Genomic DNA, 21,642 nt, shown 5'->3' on the forward strand with positions numbered 1-21,642 from the left:
AGCAACTCTGGTGCGTACAAAATTGTGATGAATATCACTTTGTGACCTAGTGTAATGACTATGTACAATGTTATTCAAAGTGAAATTTTTAAGGTTATTCTTTACATACATAACAGTTAACAATATATATATGCACGGAATAGGTAGTACAAGCAATTCTTTAAATATTGGTCTACTGGGAGACCTATAGCCTTTATGAGCAATTATTCTCATGGCCCATGAATGTTGGTGATCTTGTTATTTAGGAGAACAGGTAATTTGAGAAGTCTTAAAATCAACAACACCTGACAAATAGTATTGGAAGTATTAAGATACAAAGTTTTAAATCATTAATGATGATCAAACATTCCTTTTCCAAATGGGATGAGGATTGAACCTGATGAAGCTACTTGAGAATTGTGTGAAATTTTTGTATTTTACTTCACTTTGGTTTTTGATTCCCTCATTCAAGCAGTAGAAACATTCGTGAAAGAGACCATCATTGCTCCATCAACTTCCACTGCAGATGGGGAAAGGAATTGGAATTATTGAAAAAACTGATTTACAAAACTGAAGTGTCACCTTGAAACGTAAGCTAAGCTTTGGCCCAGATTGGTTGAGGAAGTTTTTAACTAGTCTTTTAAAAATAATAATAAGTTGCCTTCAATAATCAATGAAAGTGTTTCCAAGTAAGGAATGCTTGATCATTATTCAGCCATTGCGAACTACCAAATAAAATCTTTCATATTCTCCATGTGATTTGTTGCCCTAGTTAACATGAAAGAATTCCAAATTTTATTTTAAAGTAAGAGGGTGGCTGGGAAACTCCACTCCTCTATATAATGAGCCACCATAATGATTTCTAGATTCGATAACCTCATTTAGAAAGTATCATAAAAAGAAGGTACCTAATCCTTCTTAATAAGGGATTTATTCTCTACTTCTTACAATGTTATTGTTTTTATTATTCAAGTATTCCACCAATTACACTTGGTTTCCATGGAATATTAAAGAAGTATTCTGGCTGTCTGCCCTCCCATAATAAGGCCTACTCCCTTCTATTCTATCTTTAAAAAATTCTATTCCTTCCTCTGCCTCATTTTCATTACATTCTCCCCTCTAACCCTGTTTTCAACATCTCCTCCCTGTTCAGTACTCACTCCATCCTTACCTCCTGTCTCCTCTGTATCTCATCAAGAAGCCCTCATTCCTTATCCACCACGTCCATCATTTCGTTATACCTCCTCCTCTCTGTCCACTTCACCTTCTGGATTCTTCCCTAAACCCACATCTAGATTGCCTCTAGTATTTTCTTATCCTCCTTCCTTAAGTGTCCATGTTTCCAAATGGTAAAGCTCTATCTACAGATCAGACTCATATCTAGTATTTTCTTTATCTCAAAGGCTCCTTCCTGTTCATGGAAGCCCCTTGTTCACACAGTCCTCATCCTGATGTCCTAACTGTTGTATCTTTTTTTCTCTCATGTGCTGCCCTGTGCAATACCTCTACTTGCTCAAATTTCTCACCTACTTTTATATTGAGTTCACATTCCTAGTTTGCAGTGCTTTAAAAAAAACTGCATAACATTGGTCTTCTTGTGATTAATCCTCATGCCATACCCCTCACAACACTTGTCTAATGCATCCAGTGGAGCCTACAGCCCTCTTGCTGACTGGCTAATCAACACCCATTCATCCATCAGCCTCACTGATTTAAATATCATTCACCCCACTTTTACTCCAGCTTCCAACTCATCCCACACCTCTCTTACTATCTCCTCAGCTTACACATGAAAAAGCAATGGTGATAGTGGACAGCCTTGCAATGTTCGCCAACCCAAAGTCTCCAACTGCTATCTTCCCATGCACAGTCTGGGCTGTATTAAGATTACAAATGAGTCACCTATCTAACCAATCCAAGCATATTTTCTTGAGAATATCCATTAAACTCAGTCCACTTGATGAAATGTTTTTTCAAAGTCCAAGAAGCAGGCATACCTGTGATGGTTAAGTCTAGGTTCCTCTCTACTAGGTACCTGATTACTGTTATTGCATCTTGAGATACTTTTTTTTCTGAAACCAAACTGTTCTTTGCCCAAGTACTTGTTTGCATTCACCTCCATTCATCTGTTTAATATCCTCAGAACCACTTTTGCCTCGTGCAATACATTAGGCTAACAGTCCTTTAATTTCTGTGTTCAATACCTTTCTTCATTTTTGCCAATAATTTTAGATTACATCAATTTGATTTCAAATAATCTTCTGTAGTTGTTTCTTCCTAGAAGTTGTATATTTATCTCTTGTTAATTAGATCCATATCATGTCCCTCTTGCAGCATAAAAATTATTCTGTTTTATGCTAGTGGGCAGAAGGTGTGAGATGACTGATGCTCTTCCTGAATGCAACAATACTGCCTCAGCCTCCACCCTTTAGACTGTATTTAATGCACATATATTTACAATCAGCTACAAGGCCAGCCATAAATTAAGATAAATGATATTTGCTTAACAGTTGCAGATATGTTCAGCAAAATGGCCAAAACTTTTTAATGGAAGAGCTGCTACTATGTTAATTCTACTCTGAATGGCTCGAAAAGCATTCTTTTTCCAATTTTGAACCTTTTAAGATGCCTTAGAACAAAGTTCTAGTGTTCACCTGAAGTACTCTATCTGGATTATGGTGTAGTAATAATTTTTATTGTTGATCAAGCATAGAATATATTATTAAGGTAGGAATTCCTGATCATTTATCTTAATTACAGTTACAGTAAGCAATTCAGCCCCTCTCTAAATTGCACTCCTTCTTCTGCATTTTTGTGTAAATTGTCTAAAATATTTGTCTACTTTGGTCTTCATAGCAACACCTAATAATGCAGGACATCCGTAAACTCATTTGCCTAAAGGTGGCCTAACAATAATGGTTCGAACAGCTAAAATATATATTTCTCAATCGATCATGATTTGTCGTGTGAAGTGTCCGTCTTATATGCTAACGATGAGTAGTATGACAAGAGCCTGACATGCTAACTGCTGGCATTTAGATCTTCCCTATTTCTCACTTTTAACCAGTAGGTGCTCAAATGCACAAGGCCATTCACAGGTCATAGGTGGCCAGTCTGAATGTATAGAGCTCCTTTGCCTCCCCATATTGAATTGAATATTTGAAAAGATATGGAAATGAAAACTACAGGAATTCCAAGTTCTTAAAGTTGGCAATCTGATTTTATAATCGAAAAACTGGAACTTTATTTTAGAAAACCTTGAATGTAAGAAATACTTTGGAGCAGAGGATTTTTTAAGTATATGGTCCAAAGTCTAAATAAATTGTCATCTTACGCTTTCTGGTGCATTGAAATTTATTGCTTCGCTTGGATGATAGAGCTTCTCAAACTTGGATGCCTTGCTTTTTACAATAGATGCATGTGGTGTGAAAACATTCTACAGGTCATTGTTGATAAACTTGGTCTGAAACAAGTAATATGTTGCTATGAATATGGTGAACATAGGATTACCTTCTGTAATTCCTATCGTGGGTGTTGAAATTAGTCATTCTTTGTATTAAATTCGATATCTTGTGACGAGAATGAGGAAAGTTTCAAATATTTAGCCCTATTTGATCAGTAACTTTAGATCAAAATCAGGCAGCCAAATCCAGAGCCTAATTTGAAATCTTTATTATTTACAATGTCTTTTACAGTATTCTTTCCTCTTTGGTTGTCCTCAAACATAATCCGTGTACCAAATGGTGTGATTGGTAATAGCTAATGGCAAAAGTGTAGTGACCAAAGGTGTTACAAACTCAGCATAGAGCTAAATTGTTTAGTAAAACCTCACACAATTTTATAATTTCTATCATCGAGAGAGGAAAAATATGACAGTTATTAGCATTTGGAATTAAAGTTGTAGAGCATTGTGGCATGAAAAGTCTGGCATTCCTGATCAAGAGGTCAGCTTTGATATTTTATCACAATTTTATGTATTTCGTTTGTGCCATGGCATTGAAAATCAAATGGAATATTTGCTATTACCTTAGGAGTTAATCATTCAGAAGCCCCACATTGCCCATGAAGGGTCCTGTACTGGCTGAATGCACTGATATGCTAATGAGTGTAGTGTTGTTGTCACCTCCTTGGCAGGGTTTTCTATATATTTTTCCTTTCACCTTAAGCTGGTTGTTCAATTTTGTGGAGTGATGAAAATTGGGTACTTTGTTCCTTAATTAATTGTCACCGATATCTGCAAGGTTGGTAAAGAACTTGGGGTGAAATTACCATGGGGAATAAATCATACCATAGCATATTTTTTAAAGAAGCATTGTTACAGTTGCTGATGGTTTGAATTCTTTATTAAAATTTATAAAGCCTCAAATAATACAATAAATGTGTAATGTTAATCCATCTTCATATTGTTTGAATGAACTTCTATCTAGTGACTTTAACAATCAGAGTAACCTTGCACAATGAAATGATCATTGAAGAAGATATTTTAGCACTGGTTTCATTTTATAATCTCTTCAGGTGATATTACTGACAGTGGTGAATCAACACCGAGATCGAACAGTCTGAACTCAAGTGTCCCCCCAGTTATCCTTCCCTCCAGTGTCCAAACAGGGATTGAAGTTGGTGCCGAGTGCTTAGAAGGAGCAGCAACTGTGCCTCAGATAAGGAGATCAAGATGTGAGTGCCTGAGACCTTGTAGCTAGTTACATGTCACATTTCCTGTTTTTTTAATCTATTTAATGCAGTTGTGAGTCAGTAGAAATAGAGAGGAACAGGTTAGCATATTCATTTTTGGTGTGTATTAGTTTAGATGAATCATAACAAGTGGCATTTTGATTTAGCAAGGTCGGCAAACTTTTTACAGTGGAACCTCGTTAAAGCGAGTACGGGCTATAGCGAGACACCCGTTATTACGAGATATAGCCGATGCAACGTCAATTGATCCTATAATAAGCATGTAAAAAATTTCGTTTTTACGAGGCCCTTTTGGTGTTGGCTCTCGCCATAGCGAGGGTTTCACCGCCGGGAAAACTTACACCAACACTCCTAAATCTCTGTAATTGCTAGCGATCTGTTAGAAATGAAGTTAATGGAGTGCTAAGGCTCAAATTTATGTGGCAAACTGTCGTTCGATAAATAAGTAGTTAATTTTGGTGAAAATATTGTGGCATTGGCATTCGCGAATGCTTGATCTTCTTTTGTTCCTCGGGCGGCAGAAAGCAGTCGTCAGCATACCTGCATGTCCATGAGTTGCATGAATAGAAAGCATTTGATGGAACACACCGTGGCCAAAAAAACACCAAACACGTCTAAGCGAGAAAATAAAAATAAAGGAGTAATATGAGGTATATTGGCTATTATTTGCACCACCTCCGGTAAAGCGACAATTCGCTATAGCGAGCGTTTATTGGTGCACCGTGGGGTGTCGTTTTATCGAGGTTGCACTGTAGATTAGTAGAGTTTATGATTTGGTTTATAATTTTTTTGTGTTATAATTTTTTAGCTGGTACCTTGTGGCCATCAGGGACTTTTGGCGGTGATTTTTATGAGAGCCTTCTCAGAATTACAAAATAGATGAGTACGAGCTTACCAGAATGATATAATGCAGACATAAATGAAGACAATACAGAATGATAAATGAAGACAAAGACCATTAAATAAGAAATTCTCTGTCTTTGCTCATCATGTTCTTTGGGTATAATTTTTTACAGTTAATATCCTACTTTGAGGAGTTAGTTTTCATAAATGGGCTTTATTTAGTGGATCTATGCAGTGATGCCATTTGGCATGAAATCTTAGTCCCATTATGCTCAGGTACAACTTTCTTGGTTGCAGTGAAGAAATAGTTGATTAACTTTTCCATTTCCATTCTGTTTACACTTTTGAATAATAATTACCTTATCAGTGCAGCAATGTGTGTATTTCCCTATATGTAGTTACATATTTTCTTTTTGTGCCACAAGCTTCTGTTTTCATGCATACAGAGTTTGCTGATGACCCCCTGAAACATTATTTTTTTATTTAATAATAGAACCATTTTGGTGGGAGTATTGTGTGGAGTTATTTAATATTCAGGTAAATTTCTGCATGCAGAGATCATGATCAAACCAAATGATTACTCAGGTGGTCCTCGACTTTCGTACTCTCCACTTTCGTACAATTCAAACTTTCGTACGTCCCAAATTGACACCTTTTACTTGACTTTTGTACGTTAAATTTGGACTTTTGAACGTTTGTCTGTAATTTTTTGAAAATCCCCCGATGTTTACTGTGCATCCCTACATTCAACTGTTTCATATAGAAGTAGGTATATGCAGACAATACAAAAATATATGTTCCAGAGTAGTGTTGACTTTAATCAAGGTGATTTTTTTGAGAAAGAGAATGCTTGCTATAGGCTCCTTAATCAAGAGAAGAAGAAAGCTGTAGTTCAGCCTTCATTGGAGAGATTTAAAGAAAAAAAAGTTGACTAGACACCATCACTTAGCTTTCAATAAAATTAATAAATAAAAGTGCTTCTTTCTAATATTGTTTTTTCTTTTTAGTGCTGTTTAATGCATTTGTGACACATACACCTTCAACAACAATATTGCATGAAATATCATCTGAGTTCTGTGTGTCTTTTGTCTTTTTTGAATAACATGCGAAATATTCGCAATCCTGAGATACGCTGTGACGAGATGTCACCTGCTGAGAAAAACAAGGTGTAAAAATTTAAAGGTATCAAGAGTGAGGATTCCACAATGGCATTTTGTTACGCTTCTTGATATGCTTTTTATTTATAATGGACATTGTCATTAGGATGTCAACTTAAACACCAAGAGGAAGTTTCACTTGGTACACGCAATGGAATTCTTGTTTTTTTAAACTATCATTTACATTTTCGGAAGGTATTATATAATGTGAGGAATTTTATTAATTTATTATTAAGCATTAGTCAATTAAAATAAAATCTGTGCAGAAAATAAGATTTTAGTATGTATATTTCGCTCTTTTGGAACGTAACCCCTTATAGTATGGAACTCAATGGTTGGACTTTCGTACATTCGACTTTCATAGTTGTTTTCAGGAACGCATTGTGTGCAAAAGTCGGGGACCGCCTGTACATGAAAATTTCATACATAGGTGTATAATTGCATTATATGTATGTCTTTTCAAGTTGTTTTGATGGGTGCAAAGTTACTTGAGTAGTGAAGATGATCAAACTTGATTTTTAGGTTTATTGATGTTGATTATGATGATTATGGCCTTAAAGGATTTAAATTTTAATGTAACCATGAAAACTAGATGAGAGGAATAACCAGTTTGGTTGGATACCATTTTTTGCAAATCTCTGCTAGCAATTATTATTTATTATATTTTAGCTCATCTTACTGTTGCAGCGAGTGCTGGGTATGGCATCCCAGAGACGTCATATTCTTCATCAGAAGGGGATGATGATGAAGATGATGACTTCTATGATGCTGATGACTATCTCCATGCAATGAGCCCAACGTAAGTGTATATTTTTCATTTCATTAATTTTCTTAGCTTTGAACTATAGTACCCTATAGAAAGAAAATTCGTAAAGAACGCTGAATCAATGATGATTGTGTCTAACCGAGTTCCTTGTGAAATGTTTTTCAGGTGTAGCTAATTATTGAAATGTGTTGATTTGCCATTTTTATATCGTTAATAAAAAAAATTAATATTTTTACCTCTGCTGTGCAGAGAAAATAGATAGCTCGATTTATTAATCTAATAATTATTTTCCATAAAAACACATTGCTTGGTGTTTCTAACTGCCAACAATTTCTTGTGTAATCCTCAAATGCCTTGTGTGACCATACTGGTATGGAAAATACATAGTACCAATTAATGTCTGGCATGGCTGTATTGGTGCAAGATTATCAAAGAGTTGGTAATAAATTCGGCAGTCAAGGGCAACAGTTGGTTATTTAAATCCAGTGGCTAAAAGTTAACAATATTCAGGTCATCTAATGCCCTAGAGACTTATCATGTGAATTAAAAAAATATAACTCTGATAAATGAGAATGCCTTTTAATTGTGAAGGCAGCTTATCTGCAAATCTTAACCCGTAGAAGAGCTTGAAATGTATATTCCTCTTTGGATGAATACTTTGGATTTTCTGCACATTCCTGACAGATTTTAGGGTTTCATAATTGGTAAAATGACATTACCCATATGCAGAAAAGTTTCTTTGGTTTTCCACAGGTTGATGTTTCCCATGTCTCACAATGTTTCGAGCAGCTACTTGCTGCTCAAAACATCGGGAGACATGGAGATCATCAACCAGTGGAAAACCTAATAAACTTTTCTGCACCTGATATGTTGGGAAAACCTGAGATCATACAACATTACCCGTGGTTTGAGAAATCCTGTCAAGTGTAGTTTATAGTCAAGGACAGTCCAGTAAGGTCCATTCAAAACAATTATTAATTATTTTACTGACTTTTTGGCTTATTATCCTCAAATAGTAATATAACATTGTAAAATAACAATCGCATAAAAAAATAAAACCACTTTGCTTTGTGATTGCTACATACATGTAGGTTTTATAAAGCATACAATTACATATGCCAGTACATACATACAAGAGTTCATTACATATGGCGTCAGTGTTGTTAATGAAGTCAAATATTGCTTGTGATAATCCTATTGGTGGAAGGTGCAGAAAGTTCTCGCGATGCATCGCATGCATGAAGTTTGAGATTTTGTCACATGAGAACAGCAGCATGTTATGAGGCTCCTTTTGTATATGCAACCATCCATGCGCGGACGGGATAGTGCCGCGTGGCTGGGCTGCCTATACACGCAGGCTATCGGCTATGAGATAATAACTGCAACGGGACTTTATGGAAGAGGGCCAGACGTGCTGCATACAAGCTTAATGTATGCTGCCACTTAGGGTGCATTTTAAAAGTCTTTCGAAAATCCCCTTAGCGTAGCGATGAGTGTAGAGGGGTCAATTCCGCCTCTATATTGTAATTTAGCAAGTCACTCGCGAGTAATTGCGCTGAAGAGTTGTGAATTTGATAGATCACATCATCAAGAATATAAATTTTTGGTAACAGCCCTATTTATAGCTCATTTCCGAGTGAAATACGGATCGTGCTGTCGTCAGCGATGCGTGTGGCGACTTTGGCCTATCCATTTAATTTTTCGAATTCCCTGACCTTCGATAAGAGGTATCGCATACTTCCCAGGCGCCCAGAAAAAAAGAGTGCCCCTTATTCCACCCCCCAAAAAAAGACGACCGTAATTCAACCCCTGGCAATGTTAGTAGTAACGAATATTACTATGGTGGTTTCTTCAGACGCCTACTAGATGTGTTGTCACGTCCGTGATTGTCACCCACCGCGCATTTAAAAGTATAGTTCGTTACTACAAACCATAGCCTGGGGTTGAATCACGGTCGTCTTTTTTTTGGGGGGGTGAAATATGAGGCACTGTTTTTTATGCTTATCATTGCATTGGCATTGTGTATTGAACCGCGAAATGAAACTTAAGTTGAAAAAAAACGATGGTGATTTATATTTTGTTGTCTCCGCGGACGAAGGGTTTAATGGTCGGTCCTCACTCGCCAGTGCTTAAATGTATGCTTCGCAAAGGAGCCCGCTTGTAGGAGAAGTAAAAATTGTGCGCAAAGACGTGTAGTATTTTCTGTACTTTAGCTACAAACTTTAAACTGAATTTCAAGCAAAATCCGCCTGCTAGCCTGCGGTGAATATACAGGTTCACCCGAAAGTTTATTGAAGTACGTAAATTTCTATCAAAAAAATAATTTGAACTTTAACTCTGACTCAATCCATTTTTCCCACAGTTTCGCGCCGTTATATTATCAACATATAAGCGTTTATTTTAAGGTGTGTATGTTTAAAAATGATTCTACAATTCTGTTATCGCAGCATTTTTTAATATTTCCAGTGGTGAGTTCCCTAGCCATCAGTTACAGCAAGCACCTGAAATGTCCAGCTTTGGGGGGCCATCAAATGTATTCAGCTCTACCTCTTGGGGTCTTTTAATGAAGGTTTAACTTTTGTGAATCTTAATGACTGTTAGAAGGTTTCGTCGTGGTCTCTTTACTGCGTATTCATTTTGGGAAGGCGACCGTTTATTTTTGTTTCAGTCAGATATGTTGGGCTTCGTCCTTCTGTAACGACGCGAATGGGTACATATTAATGTGAAGAGTAACCGACGCAGAGGTAAAATTTTGTATGAATTGGGGAAAGTTTGAAAATGAATGAAAAATTCCCTGGAGCTAGAAAGAGTCAAAGAATATAAAAATGGTCATGAGAATCATGAAGAGAAATGCGGGGAATTTCATTAGGAAAGATCTACGTTTACCCTCTTTTCTCTTCGTTCGTAAAACATACTGTATGATTTGCATAAATTTTATAATTATTGCACAATTTTATGATCGTGCTCGAAGAGCCGATATTGAAGCAAGGTTATGTTGTTGAAAAATGGTTTTCGCAGTTTTGTTGATGTTCGGGTTATAAAATAACGGATTCCGTGCGTATGAAATTATCGTGAGGGTTTCTCATTTAGTGCAATTGGTAGCCTTGATTGAGTATGTCAGATCAGAATACCCCAGAGACCCACATTAATAGCTGATAGCCTCGGGAAAGGTATTAACTTTGAAATTGAAGAGTTTGAAATCGAAAATCGTGCGAGTATTTTGAAATGATGAAATTTTTATATTTTATTTAGGTTTTGACTTCAAAATGCTCAGGAATAAGTTTTCCATCATTTGAAAAAGTCAAAGAATTTTAGAACCGCTGTAGAAACCATGGGAGAGAGGTCTCGTTCCAACAATAGTGGTGCCCGTGGTGCCCATAGCTCTCCAACAATTTGAGTTTTCTCAACTTCGTTCCAAACACAAAATTCCAGTAGAATGTTTCACGGTCGCCAACGTCAGTAAAATTACTGTCTGTGTATGTGTGTGTGTGTGTCGCCGTTTACCTCTTATATATTTCTAGATGTCATGTGCGGTATGTGATTTACAATTGGGATCCATCTGAGTATTCTCTGCAGCTTGCGCGGCTGCAGCTGCACGCTGAGAGCGAGGTAAGTGGCTTGCCGCTCGTAACTAGGGAGAAAAACTATGGAATGCTTTTAGTCATGCAGGTCGTTCCCGTAGCCAAAATTAGTTATCCTGCGCATTATGTCATTTGGGATGCGACTCATGCGAAAGGCAATCAAAAATTTTCATGAATTAACAAAGCTATGTAAGCGGCTCGAGCATTGGCACTGAAATTGCGGATGAAAACACAGATGGTTTAGTTTCTAATAACGTCAGAATGGCGTTTGGGCACATTTTTACAATATAAAGTTCGGCAATACGTGATACATGTAATTCAATTTAGTGCATTTGTTTACACTTCGAGGAGAAAGTTAATTAATAGGGAGAGTAAACGATCTACTGCGATGTCGCGCTTTTTAAGTCGATGGTATTACAACCAGAGTTGTTTACGTTACGCGTTAATTGTTGGTATTTTAATGTTTGCCTAATCATTAGTAGATGATGATTCGACTTACACGGAAGCAAATAAACCAGTAGGGGTGATTTGTTTTGCTGTATTACTGTAGTCGCTTGCTTGTAAGTACGTATTTGAGATGCATTGTGTTTGTGATGCCCGGTTGATTTTGAGTGTATTTCTTCGTAGTGAGCAAACTAACTGAAACTAGCCATGTGACTTCCATTAACCAAGCATTGTGTACATCTTAAGACTGCTGTGGTGTATTGATTCTTAATTATTCCTCGCGAAATGCCGTTCAACATGTATTTGATATCTGTCTAATAACTAATAGAAATAAGATTAGGTAACTAATAGTAATAGAAATTCGAAGGTTTTATGGGTTTTATGTAATTAGTTTTGTAAAAGTGCTGATTGATTTCTGGAATTTATCGAAATCAAAAATTGGGATAATCGGCATTATATTCTTGGCTAAATGAATTTATAGTGACTGAAGAAAACGTGTCCAAAACTTCTGTCAAAACTAGTAAAAGAATTTTTTACGATATCTACCTGATTACTCTTAATTTCCTCCTGATGGCCCTTATCATCTCTAAATATTTAAATTTAGGTTTTCTTTTTCGCTGTGTATTATTCGTAGAACATGCCTGTGCTATTCTGCTGATAAATTCTTATTTGCTTCTTCCACCGCTAGTTATTTTGCTTCCCAAATAACATAATTCACTAACCTCTTCTAGTGTATGCTTCCCTATTTTATTGTTAATCTTGACTTCTTCTCTTTTTCTGCATACTAATATCTTAGTTTTCTTTGTGTTTATTTTCAGCTGATATCTACTCATTACCGTACCCATATTAACCAGAATCTTTTTTAAATCTTTCTCTGTCTCTGCTGAAACAGCTAAGTCATCGGCAGATTGTAGCAAGGTAATTTTCTCTCTAGGGATATTCACTCCCGTGGCCTCCTCTTTGATGTCGTTAGTGGCATTCTCGATGTAAACGTTAACAATTACGGGTGATTACGCACTACCTAGTCTTATTCCTTTCATAATTCTTGATTCTTCATAGTTAGGCCCCGATTTTATCACAGCTTGGTTGTTTTTGTTGCAAACTGTGGATGATTCTTCTCCTGTCATTCTGAGGAATTCCAATTTCTTTCAAGATTCAATGTATTTTTTCCAATCCACGTTGTCAAACGCCTTCTCTAAGTCCTCAGAAGCAACGAACGTGGGCTTGCTCTTTTCCATTCTCATCTCTATGAGCAGCTTATTGGAGCAGCTTATGTTTCTTCCCTTGGTCCTTTGCTTTTTCTGAATCCGAATTGCTCCTTATCCAGGCACTCTTTAAATCCGTTGGTATCTCTTCTGATGAATACATGTGTCTGATAATTTTATACGACTGGTTCGACGTCTTTTCTCCTGCATTTTTTAATTACTTTACTGGAATATCATCAATTCCACATTCTTTATTCATCCACATCTCTTATTGCCGCATTAAATTCTGACCTTAAAATAGGGGCTCCCATGTCAACTGTACCCTTTAATTCCCCTTTCGTTTTCGATAGCTTTCGTTCTTAGAATGTTTCCGTTTTACAAATCTTTCAGATATTCTCTCCATCTCTTCACTTCCTCTTCGTTTTCAATCATAATTTCTTTATTTTTGTCCCTTCCAGGCAAGGGATGCTCTGGATTTAATTAATTAACCAGCCCTTCAATTTTATAAAATAATTGTTTTGGGTTATTTACGGGTGTGGTTGCATGTACATGGAAAGCCTCTATCAGTTTTGTGCATTAAGTGGAAGTCTCCTCTTCTCCCATTATATTTCTATTTCCAGTTGCCTAAAGGCTAATCTATCTTAATACCAGTCGTAAACCTTTTTGTTTGCCTCTCCCGCTCTACTGGAATACTTCCTGCACATACGTTTCCTCTTCCTGACCACCATGCGTGGGATCTCTTCGTTTGTCTTTCTATCAATCTCATTTTCTCCACACTCGTTCATAATCAAATCTTGAAGGTTCAAATTCAATTTTCCTTCCTCTGCGCCTTCATCGTCTCATCGTCCTTTGTTAGCCGCCTAATTTTCCGCCATTATTTTCAATATTGACGGGTGTACGTATTATTTTTCGCTTGTTTGGATTCTTTTTTCATGTCGTAGGTTGTATGGAAGTAGCGGAGTGGAACGGCTATTGATCGAAGGGTCTCGGGTTTATATTTCTTCGAACTCCCTGAAACTAACATCCTCCAAGTGCGAGGTGGCATAGAGTGAAGAACTGGCCCCTACCCTGAACTTCACACGCCTGTGCAGGGCCTTATTTTCCTATAGGCTAACTAGGCCACAGCGTGTGGCCTCACGATCAAGAGGTCTACATTGAAATTGTAAGCAAAATTATAATTACACCATTCCAAAAACGGTGAACACTAAAACACTGAACCGAAAAACCGTATCCGTGTCACATTTTTTATAAAGATTATTACCAATCACAACATGTTTCATTTAACACATTGATATGTGTCATAGTAAAGATGTATTTTATTATCTCTCTTGTAATTTACAAGCTTAAAATTGTGAGATGAAAGGGCGTCATAAGTGGAATAGCCCTGAGCCTCTTTCCATCTTAATCCTACCCTGCGCCTGTGGCTTAACTTTGAGTGAGCTCTACCTTCAACTAACCAAATAAACCTTAGGTTTGGATTACGGAGTTCGTGGGATAGTGTATGCTCAATGCGAAGAAGTTTGAATAATAAATTACATCGTGAATGAAATGGAAAGAAGTGTAGTGCGACAAAGTAATGCCTTGCCGATCGACTACCAGTATTTGATCATAAGTTTTCTTTGGGGTGCCATAATGTGTCGGTAATTTCCAAACTAACTCAAAAATCCTACCATATCTTTTCTCGTTACATTCCTTTTTCCGTCGCTTGTGATAAAGCTTGGAATCACTCCGAGTGGAGACTACATTTCCTGGCGCTCGTGGAGATATCTAGGTCGGTCGTCGATAGTTTCACAGTGATTATCTGTAGTCCATGTCGGTCCTTTGTCGATGCTTTTATGAAGCTTTTCTTTTTTTATTGGGCTCCTAATTCGGCCAGCGTGACAAAGGTGACGCATGAGCGACAGCCTGGGTCTGCTAGTCGGCCGTGCTCAGCTGCGTGTCGTTCTAGATCGTCATATGTTCCATGTGGAATGACGCAAATGCTCGCGTTGGACACAAAAACTATGTATTATCCAATTTGATTATTAATTGCAAGAAACCAATTGTTCTGTATAATAACTAATGGCCTCACATTTTAATCGTTTATGTTTCTTTCAAAGATTATCTATTTGAAATTTTATGACTAAAGTATTGTCTTAATAACCGTAGGAACGTGACCACTTTTAGGAATAAATCGGGTAGATGTTACGTTTTAACTTGTTTTTCTTTATCATTCGTTCAATTTTCGTTGTAAAAATTTAATGCACAATATTGTCAAACTAATATAATCTTAATTCAATTTTTTGGGAAATTTCTTCTTTTAATTTATCAAGGTGCGTGTTCTTTGAAGCACCGTTATACTTCTGGTTTCGTTGGTTTCAACAGCTCGCGATTGTGTAATATTTCTGAACCTGCCGCGTGAACGGCGGTGAAATATACAAGAATTGCCATGAGAAAAAATTCCCCTGGACCGGGAACCGAACCACAGACCTTTGGCTTTCCGGGCCACTGCGCAGACCACTACGCTATCCAGGTTCTTTAATTCTCATGGCAATTATACCGAGGCTCATGGTACTAGGTGTTAGGCCCTCGCGGTCCATCAAGGATGGCAACGCGAGGGAGAGAGGACTTCCAAGAAGCCACAACCGGTTGAAAGCCTCAAACCTGCGCTAAAGCCGCGCAAAGCGGTATGTGTAATATTTCTGAACCTGCCGCGTGAACGGCGGTGAAATATACAAGAATTGCCATGAGAAAAAATTCCCCTGGACCGGGGATCGAACCACGGACCTTTGGCTTTCCGATTTCCGACCCGAGCTTTCCGACCTCGCGATTTGTTTAATTTTAAATGCAGTTTTCAATCAGAGAAAATGCCTGATTTTAATATTGTTTTTTATTTATATCGGTTTGATGAAGCCGAACTCGTTGGCGATCCATCTGGTCTACTAACGCTACCGTAACGTTAGTAGTGCCAAAAGTAGTGCTGGTAATTCAATCACCTTGAATTCTAGCTATTACCTTGAAGGCCTTGTTGAAGGATTCTCGTAATTTCCCCTATTATCTTGGTTTCAAGACTGATAGGAATCAATGAAATTTATTCATTATTGTTAATTTTCTCATAAATGGGTGTACAAATAATTTTATGTAAATGAAAGTGAGTGAAGGTGAGGTAGTGGGCAATCTTTTGGATTATGCAAGAGGCAGCTATCAACTCTTTTCCTTTCTCTAGCTACAGACCTTACAGAATTGTATGTCTTTTTTTCAATTATTCTGATGAGTTGGTTGTTTAATTTTAGATACCACTCCGTATCCATTTCTCGTTATGAATCTAGCCATGTGCCAGTCATAGGTCAGTCTGTGACCTCTGATCTGGGGTTGCCTCCTACATATCATGCGAATTGAAAAACTACCACCGCAGCTAAATGGCCGCGATCGTGTAATATGTGTTACGTAGAGAAATCCTTCCATTATTTCGAATTCAATAATCGTTGACGCTGAAAGGCAGGAAACGTCCAGAAATTACGAAAAGCAATTCATTGCAGAGGAGAAGGAATAACTTGTCGCTGGGAAAGAGAATATTTTTTGGATTTTCTAGTTGTTCCTCTCAATTTCGTGGGCTTCTTCAGGTTCACCCATGCGTTTTAAGGACGAAAGGAGGCCTACGTCACCATGGTGAGTGATCTACCCTCGTAAACCACATTAGAAATTTGACATTAGGAATGTTGGGTATCACACAGTTTTTCTTTGGCTATATATAATGATTTCTAATAGCTAGTATCGCTATCCATTACAGTTTATCCTGTCGTATTATGCTGAACATGACGTCTGATTTGAAATTTTTAGATCCAACGGAGTCAACCGTTTTAAAAATTTGCGCGTATCTCTATCACTTTAATTTACCTTTTATTCTCGGATGCGAAGATTTTATACTTGAAATAGAGGTAAATGTTAGCAAGGTTCAACTCTTTATAGCTTAAAAATGTCAGCGTGCAAAGTTCTAAACGTGCAAAATGTCGCGGTTAAGCGGATGTAATGCGTCCTATTAAGCAGTTTGGTCCGAAAAATGAATTACATGATATATTCATTGAATTTTCAAAATATGCTCTACCAATTGTACTCATCTACTGGTGTTCTTAAAAATAGACTTTCCATGCTAAATTTTCTGGAAATTGCTACTTAAAATCCGTATTTTTACACGGGTTTTAATTGCGATAGTTGTTTAATCGTGCGGACAACGTTGGTTAAAGGTAGAATTTATGTATATGTGGACAAAAAATGTATATGTTGATTATTTCCTACGAATCATAGTGAAAATAATTCATATGATTGCCATCAGAGTACTTTTTGACTTTTTAGCAAAAAAAATGCTGTCATTTAAGTCAAATTACGTTGATTACATGAAAATGTCACTGAGGTCAGCTCAAATAGCTGGAGATGCTTGTGGCGTCTACGAAAACTAATGAATGATGCTTTTATGTATGCGTCATTTGGGCAAAAAACGTGTATCTTGTTAATAATAAAACTTTTCATGATTTGCTATCAGAATATTCTGTACAGAGAAAAATTCTACGGAATAGCCTCAGTATCAACGAAGCAATAACACCTAGTATAACTATGTATATGATACACCGTGGAACTGGTTTTAATAAGTGTAATGAAATTAAATTTGTATTATGTTTGGTACCCGAGGACGTTTTTGAATTATTAGCAAACTAATGGAGTCCAAGAAATCAAATATAATGGGTTTCTTAAAAAAAATCACTGAAGTCAGCGCAAACAGCTGGAAAAAAGTTGTCCAATTGAAAATATAAGGATTGAATTTTCCAATTTCACTGTCCCCTATGATGTTTTTTTTAATAACTTTTATGGCTGCCGCGTACGAACTTAAAAATATAGTACGTGCGAAAAGCATTTTTTAATTTTTTAGTCGCGCAGTCGCAAACACGGGTGACCATTAATTTACGCAGCTTGCCCCCCTACCGGGCAAGATCTCATTTACTACGTGAAATTTATCTCCATCCGCCGCTCCCGAAAAATTTTCTTCCAAAATTCTCGCGACGATTCTCGTGCTCTCCCTTTGCTGTGTTCAAGCGAAATATTTCAAGAGAAGTCGAGCGGGGTGGCTCTGGTGAAAAGTGCCTGCCGTGTGTTCCTGAATGCCAAGCTGAGCGACGGACGTTTTCGGGTCAGAAGGCAACGTCCTGCTCTCGCTCCCTTTAAAATTCTCTCCCTCCTCCTTCGATCTGGAGTATCTTTCTGCTTGACGGCGCTGCATTTCGTCGAGTGCATTCGCTTTTTCATGGCAGTTGCAGCTGGAGGGAGTATGTTGTCACGCACAGTGTACTCACTTTACCCAGGCTTGCGGTAAACGAAAAATTCTATGAGTATCGTTTCCATGCGTTTTCAATTTTCTGCGAAATCGCTCGTTTGCCTGAGACCTGCCTTGTAGGCCATCGTTAAAAAGTTTCTCAAACTCGAAACGTAAATAGATCCATTAATGCTCAATCGATGTGTAAGCATCTGCTGACATGAGTCCGTAAATGGCTCTCGAAATATCCTCTCGAGTATCCTTAGCAATGTTAGATTTTGTGGAGGAATGGAGGGAGGGGACGAATGGATTTGAACACGGCGCGGAAAATGTTCGTTTTTCAAATTCGTACCTTTAGGTGATGACAAATCAAGCTGATTTTTCGTTGTTTATGTTTTCGAAAATTCCCTTGAAAATAGAGGAAATGTAATCGCTGACATGATTTTCAACTGGCTCCTAAATGCTTGTACATTCCTTATGCGTTTCATGACTTTTTTTAAGTAGATCCTCAAAAGTCGTTGATAAGTTGAAAGTGCTACATATTTGCCAGGCGCATCATATAAAGAAATTACTGAACTGCTCGGTGTCACTTCCCAAGTACACCGACCTCAATCCTCCCATGGTCTCATTTTTCCATACAACTCATGATTTTATGAATTGGTGTATTTTGTTAGAAGTCGTATTTATATTTTTTTGTGGTGTTGAAGTAAATCTAAGTTTTGCGGAGGTGAATTTTGAGGTTCTATAACTTTAGAGGCTGGTGTATCTTCTTCCTTATATAATGGTAAAATGAATTATTTCACACGTCAATAGTTCTGTATTCAAAGGCATGAGGAATTATTATTCTATATTTGGAAGTTCTCTTGGGAATTAATGATAAAAATAAAGTCTCTCCTTGGTCTTGGAACGTGTTTTGCCCAATAGATTTTAATCTGGACGCGGGTACTTGTCATTTTTCACATTCGCATTTCCTGATCGTCATAAAACAAGCCGCAGTTGTAGAGATATTATCACAGTTTTTTCATCAGGTTAAATTTTCGAAATGCGGATCGCTTTTCCGCGGATTAAAAATTTGTACCTTCGCACTTAAGAAATGTCTGGAGGACCCATGATTTTTGGCAGCGGTTTTTAACTTGTTGGGGCGAAATTGTTTTAATTAGCATATTTTCGTTGATACCCACGGAAATCGCATTGGTGGAGAAGGTATATTTTGCTATTTTTGTCCGACATTATACCGTCTGGCGTCGTGAAGGCTCTAGAATTTGTAATATAATGTTTAATTACAGTGTACCACGATTCCTCTTCAATTTCTTGGTATGAATGCATGTTTCACCTTTCACTACCTTCTGCCCTATCAGTTTTAATATGGTAATTCTTTTGCTGGATCAATGAAAAAAATTGTACAAATTGTTGTAAAGTGATAATGCTTCATCTTGATTCATATTATTTGTTGTGTGTTTGCACGGCTATGCTTCTAATGATTTAAGTTTCTCGTACGTACGTATTTAATTAGTTCTTGTTCATAGTAAATTACAAGATATATGCGAAGGAAAAGGGTTTTATGTGGTGATTAGTCTTCTCTGTGGTGTCAAATGTGAAATAGAAGATAATAATGATGATGAATAATGATTCACTATCATTATTCAATATCATTTTACACTTCGCATCTCATCAAGGAGATCAACATCCGGAATCAGCATATTGCTCCTATCTTATCGGCATATAGGCATTAGTGTTGATTTAATACTTAAGCACGAGAATATTAAACTAAAATTACTGGGATATTTATGTACATAAGCATATTGAATAATTTGGGAGTATGAGATCGTTGGGATAGCACGTGAGTGTGCATAATATCCTTCCCCATAATTGCCACCAAATTTACCAACGTCTGCAAGGACGAAGGTGAAGTTGACCAGACGGTGTAAAATTGGAAATTGGCGATGGAAATCTGCGGCTCCCTAGATGTCCGTGTTTGTCGAGCAGAGAATCGTTTCCGCCCAGCGGTGAGCCGCTATTATGATCGCGCCGTGTCCGCAAACATATTTGCTTGTGCAAAGGCCACATCCTCCCTTGTCGCAAACTCTTCCGACACGAAATTCGCATTATCTCGGGGTTTGCCGATTAGAGGGAGAAATCACCGTACACGAACAAGTCCTCAAGCATACATGCGCTCGTTAGGGTCGGGAGAATCAGTGTGAAATGGGATGGACAGCTTTGTGAGTCTCTTAAGGGGGGGTTCCGGATTTTGCGAGCCATTTTGCCCCTTGGACATTAATCATTATTCATCCACGCAGCAGGGAGACAAAATGGTAGCCATTTGTTCTTATTATGCGTTGAAGATGGAAAATATGAGAATGTCGCGTTATGAAACAGGGATTAATATTATTTATGGACATCAAAATAGGAATCTTTATGCCTTTGTCACATCTACATGGTGAACACGTATGACGCGGAATAGAATACGTACCGTTGTGTTTAGAGTATTCTCAATAACAAATAAGCCTTTCCGCATTTTCAGGGCCCCCCACAAGGGGATTATTGGTGTTTTTCATTTCGGGGATTAAAACAATGCTTTCGACTCACCGCCGGGCTGGAGTTAATTGCTTTTGGGGGAATGCGTCATCAGTATTGGGGGATGGGAACCCCTTGCGTATTTGAAACGAAAGAAAAATCGCTTTTTAATTTTTATAGGATTATTTTGTTTTAGGGGGGCCTGTAATAAAGTGCTTCTTGCGTTAATTTTGGCGAAGATCGTCATGTTAATGAATGGATCTTCAATATGACGCAAGAATGAAAGGAAAGATACACACTCACACGATAGCTGAAAGAGACTGGAACTTGCGTTTTGGGGTACGCTGAGCCCAAGTGAAATAATGTACACAGAAGTATGCCTCAGTTATGGATTTCTTTTTTGGACAGAAAAATACATTCTCTAATGCGGCTGTGGACTACGCTCTTTGTGGACAACCTTATGCATCCTAGATTTTCTAAAAACTCTTATTATAGCAGTGGCAATGTTCCCTAAAATATTTTTTGTGTTTGATGTGCTGCTGTTTCACTCTCTGCGTTGATGCGGCACCATTCTAATAAAAATATTGCAGTCTTTGGCATTTTATCTTTTGATCTCGTTGCTTTTTTCTGCCGGTTAAGTCTCTTATGAAAGTGTCATAGAATCTTTTGTTTCATTAATTGGGATATAAATTTGGTCTCTGTGTTCAACTAATTTGAATGACTAACCGACTAAGGACCCGAATAATCGGAAATGATTGATTGGTCGTAACCAATTAAGGTTTATCTTAATTAGAATTTTTAGCCATATTTTCTGTGGAAACATTAACCAAGTCAGACAAAAATATACTCAATCAGCGATGAAAAAAAATTTCATTGCGTGTGTATCAGAGCTGTTTACGTGTAGTAGATCGCTTCGCATGCTCCGAAATGTATTCATAATTTTTCATTTAATATCAACTTTCTATTTCTTTATAGCGATATTTCATCATCATTATCACCATTAGTCAACAATCCTAGGATTGTTTTTTACGCAGCTCTCAATTTCTCTCTCCTATCCGCTAGCCTTTTTGTAGCGACGTATTTCTTCTCTTTTACATCCTTTATAAACATGTCCTATGTTATCATTCGGGGCCGTCCCTTGCCCTTATTCCCTTCCACCTGTCCTTCTACGATAGTC

The 21,642-nt window shown here is 37.4% G+C and overlaps 1 protein-coding gene across 6 annotated transcripts in view; it reads left to right on the plus strand.

Annotated features, from left to right (window-relative positions):
• LOC124157299 (oxysterol-binding protein-related protein 9) overlaps positions 1-21,642 on the plus strand; it is a 289,688-nt gene that overhangs the window by 189,209 nt on the left and 78,837 nt on the right. For 4 of the 6 annotated variants that reach the window (XM_046531905.1, XM_046531906.1, XM_046531908.1 and 1 more), the window contains 2 exons: positions 4,495-4,653; positions 7,341-7,470. In XM_046531905.1, the coding sequence (XP_046387861.1) occupies positions 4,495-4,653; positions 7,341-7,470 (289 nt within the window). The remainder of the gene's footprint in view (positions 1-4,494; positions 4,654-7,340; positions 7,471-21,642) is intronic. The other 2 variants (XM_046531907.1, XM_046531910.1) reach the window with 2 other exon arrangements.

This window comes from Ischnura elegans, chromosome 4 (genome assembly GCF_921293095.1).
Source record: "Ischnura elegans chromosome 4, ioIscEleg1.1, whole genome shotgun sequence".
In the NCBI taxonomy this organism is placed as follows: Eukaryota; Metazoa; Arthropoda; class Insecta; order Odonata; family Coenagrionidae; genus Ischnura; species Ischnura elegans.